Source organism: Etheostoma spectabile, chromosome 4 (genome assembly GCF_008692095.1).
Source record: "Etheostoma spectabile isolate EspeVRDwgs_2016 chromosome 4, UIUC_Espe_1.0, whole genome shotgun sequence".
Lineage (NCBI taxonomy): Eukaryota > Metazoa > Chordata > Actinopteri > Perciformes > Percidae > Etheostoma > Etheostoma spectabile.
Window position 1 is genome coordinate 8161378 of NC_045736.1, and position 4181 is coordinate 8165558.

The window sequence follows — 4181 nt, forward strand, 5'->3', positions numbered from 1 at the left end:
TTCACACTTTTTTGTTAAGTACATAATCCCATATGTGTTCATTCATAGTTTTGATGCCGTCAGTGATAATCTACAATGTAAATAGTCATGAAAATAAAAATGCATTGAATGAGAATGTGGTTCCAAACTGTATGTATGTATGTGTGTGTATGTATGTATGTATGTATGACATAGGGCTGTACACAGACACAAAAATTAATCATTCAATGAACTCTACAATGTGGGACAATGATGCCAGCTGGAGGCATTTTTTGAGAAAATGCTGATTCTGAATCTGCCATTTACTGTTCCGTACTTAAGTGAAACTAATGTTTTGGTTTTTGAGGAGCAGTGATCAAACAGTTCAGTGATTTGTCTCCTTGGACTGCATCTTTCTGGGACTAAAAACTGGTTTGAAGGAGCTCTTTGACCCACACGGATACTTGTCTCTCATGATTGATTTCTATTTTGGTCCTTTTCATCTGCAAGTTTATATCTAGCATGTGTGACTTATTTGTCAAGATATCACCCAAACTGCTTTTCTACCATTTTTTTTTTAGGTCTTTTTAACAATGTAAATGGCACTGCGTATAAACAGTACTAGCTGCTGGTTGCTGTTTTTTTTGCTTTACAAGAACATGCCTTCTTGCAGGGTTCATCACTACGAGCAACCCCTTTATCATAAACATAGTCATGAGTCATGATACATTGCCAATAAGTTTGATCAAAACAGCTTTAACAGTTTTAAACTTGCTATTCAGCAGTTGATAATCTTCAATATCCACCCAAAGTTAACCATTTTTTGATGAATACATGGCGCCTGAGTACTAGCATACAACCATGTCACACACTGAAGAACGCACCTCTGTCTCATGTTATCTTTAATAGTTTTTACCCACAGGGTTACAGTGTTAATTCAGAGCTGTTGCCGTGGAGGTGAGACTGAGGAAATATTCAGGATGACGTTTCACATCACTGAGGCGACAGCAGGAGGTCCTGCCAAACTTGGTGCCCCTGGAGTTGCCTGGAGGACCTTTAGAAGTCAGGGCCATCTTTCTTCAGGTTCTTGTAGTCCGTGTTGACGGCCACAAACTGTGTACGGCAGGAGGAATACATTAAAATCTGTTTTGCTTAAATTAAATTCATCAGTGCTGTCTTTAGGGGCACTCGGGCAGGAGGAAGAGGCAGGGGTGAACATTTTTCTACTGCAAATATAGACATATAGCAGTACACTCACTTATTTACCATGAGGCTTTCTAAATCATTTATTTTCCAGAATTTTGTCATTCTTTTAGGACAACAGTTTGCATATGTCTGTGTACATGGATACTATATCCATATATATATACACACACACACTACATACATACATACATACATACATACATACATACATACATACATACATACTGACTGCATGTGTACATCACATTTTTGCACACACTCCACCTTCGCCTCTTTACCACATCCCCCTCCTCATTACGATCATTGTTTGGACTTCAGTGGAATTTCGATGGGAGACCTTTGCCTTGCTATCTAGAATTAAACATGCCATGTCCTGACCTTTTGTCTGCAGTGACTTTCATTCCACTGGCAAGCGGCGCAGCCTTGAAACACTCAGAAAACACTCTTTTCTTTGAAAAACACATCAGCCAGATTTCCTCTTCTGGGACTTGTCAGTTGGTTGTTTTTCTGCTCTATTTTGGGTCAGCGTTAATAATATTTTCATTAGTTTGTCTGAGGCTCTGGCCTTGTTAAAGAGGTAAGGCAAATTATTACCAACCACTTAAAGCTCCCGGTTCCATCTGCCTTAATTTGTTTTTGAAAGCCACTATGTTTTCCTTTGTTTGAACAAATGTTAAGAAAGCCATGCATAGAGTAGTCATGAGCAGTCATGTTGATCTGACATTATTTTGCCAGCATTGGTTGGTCCAGATCTATTTTGGTACGTTTTTAGGCTGTTGATGAATTTGAGATTAACAGTGACTCAAGGAACAATGCCATTCTTGTCTAGATTAGTTTCCTGGCAGTCATGATTGGTGTGAGCAGCCATGTGGTCATACAGTGTGTGACGAGGGAATAGTAACCTTGTACTGGTAGGTTGGGTCGAGCCTGTTCCAGGGCTCTGGGTTGTTCTTCTTGTCCCACAGGCTGCAAATGTGGGAGAGTCAGGGCATGCAGATTAAAGAAAGGAAGGAAGAAAGAAGAGAAAATACAGGGCATGAGGATGAGCAAGGCATGCATGATGTAGGCAAATGGATGCAAATAGGAAGAAAAAGAAGATAGAGGAACATAAGGACAGAGCCAAAAGGAGATGAATACATAGACGGAGACATTAGTTTGGAGAAAAATAAGAGGTAATTATGAGATGAGGTGAACTCAGCCCAGTGACTTGGCAGTGCTCCTCTCTTCATTAACCAAAGTCTGGATTTCACAGCGCTCCACTGCGACTGTCTAGCCCTCCTCCTCCTCCCCCTCTGGCGGCACGTCATGCCACCAAAGCACAAACAAAGACAGAGAGACTGATGGCAGATCGGGCATGGCTCTCCCTTTCTCTCTCCATTACCACAAACACTAGACATACAGAGAGAGAGAGAGAGCCACAGACCACAGCACTCATCATCAGCTGGTGATGAGGTCAGGCTTTATGGCTGACCCTCAGAACAAGTGGTTCTGTGTGGCCCAAAATAGGACACGAGTGCAGGCACTGAGTTCATTTCAGCTTCTGAGATATGACAGTTCAATGCAGCTAGCTTCCTTTTATTATAAACTTTAATTTAACATATGTAGCTATCAAAAGGGTTTTATTTTAGTTCTAGTATCAAATTCTGCACACTTGTATGAACAGCAGTAGAGTTCAGGGTTGATTCAATCAAATCTGAATAAAGTAGCCACTTATTGAATCAAAATATCTTTTAAATCCTTATCAAAATCAAATTGTTTTACTTTTGACATTTGTAATAGAGCCCAACCTTAAAGGTACAATATGTAACATTTCCACATTAAAATGTCTGAAAACAGCAATGTTATATATATTTTTTTGAGTTGTGTTCCTACATTATTCCAAATGTTTCCACCAAATTTCAAACCCAGAGAAGTGTATTTTGTTTTTGACACGGGACGTTTCCTTTAGTCGCTTGTCAGTGGCGTCATATAACTTCTCACCCCTCTGGTTTTACGACACAATCGAGAGTAATTGTAAATCGTACAATGTCACAGAAAGAAATAATCGTAACCATAATACAGCTTTTTATGCCACACAGCACCATTATCTGATTAATTACATGCCACTTTACAACACAGTAATACAGTAGAGATCTTATTTATTGATGCATTTCAATATCCATCCAGCTTAACGTTACTACAATGTGCTAACGTTAATGCTAATGCTTAGTGGGCAACATTTTTAGGTTACAGCATTGTTCAACACGCTCACAAAATTATTTTTAGTATGATTATTTTGACCACAGATAACAACACTGAGCTAACCCACCAATAAGTTCACCAGTAATGCTAGCTGTATAGATAGACGACTAATGTAATGCTAATTTATCCAGCTAGGACACCTCGATCTGTCTGCCTTACTCCCCCGGGTCAGAGAGACTTCAGTCGGGATGACAGCTGACAACAGTCCTGGGACATGGCGTCCCTGTGTCCACGTTCGGACACCACTCGCTGCTATTGGCCATATCCGGACACTTTCAGCCCAACGCACTTTCTGGTCTTTTCGCAGTATTTTACAATTCCAATCATCACCAAAATGTTAACAGAATTGATCTATACCCATCTAACAATCTACGTATGAATTGTCCTTTATGTACATGGACATTTAGATGTCTAATTAGCATTTGAAATGAGGGAAAGACCTAAGAACGCACGGGCTATACATTTTCCTCTTAAAAAGTTTTTACTGATCTGGACACTAAGGAGCTCTTATTGCATAATTCAGAGTTGTTGAAGCATGGTATTTTATTGGGAAGGACAGAAGTAAGATCCAGTAGTTTTGACAGCATTGACGGGACTTGTCTAAACTGTCTATAGCAGTGTCCGGGTATGGCCAAGGGTAGCGCACGTCTGATTTACGTCTTGTAAAGTAAAGAGTTAAAACTATACACCGTTTACGTAAGAAGTCACACGATAGTTTTACACCATTAAATTAAGTTAAAACATAAATAGATCATTTATATTCGTATTTTAACAGA

The 4181-nt window shown here is 39.6% G+C and overlaps 1 protein-coding gene across 1 annotated transcript in view; it reads right to left on the minus strand.

Annotated features, from left to right (window-relative positions):
• Positions 1-843: 843 nt before the first annotated feature.
• The window catches only part of LOC116688686 (cytochrome c oxidase subunit NDUFA4), a 7595-nt gene continuing 4257 nt past the window's right edge, over positions 844-4181 (minus strand). Inside the window, exons 3-4 of the mRNA XM_032514871.1 lie at positions 2067-2130; positions 844-1071 (exon numbers count right to left, since the gene is read on the minus strand). Coding sequence (XP_032370762.1) covers positions 1015-1071; positions 2067-2130 — 121 coding nt within the window. The 3' untranslated portion in view covers positions 844-1014. The remainder of the gene's footprint in view (positions 1072-2066; positions 2131-4181) is intronic.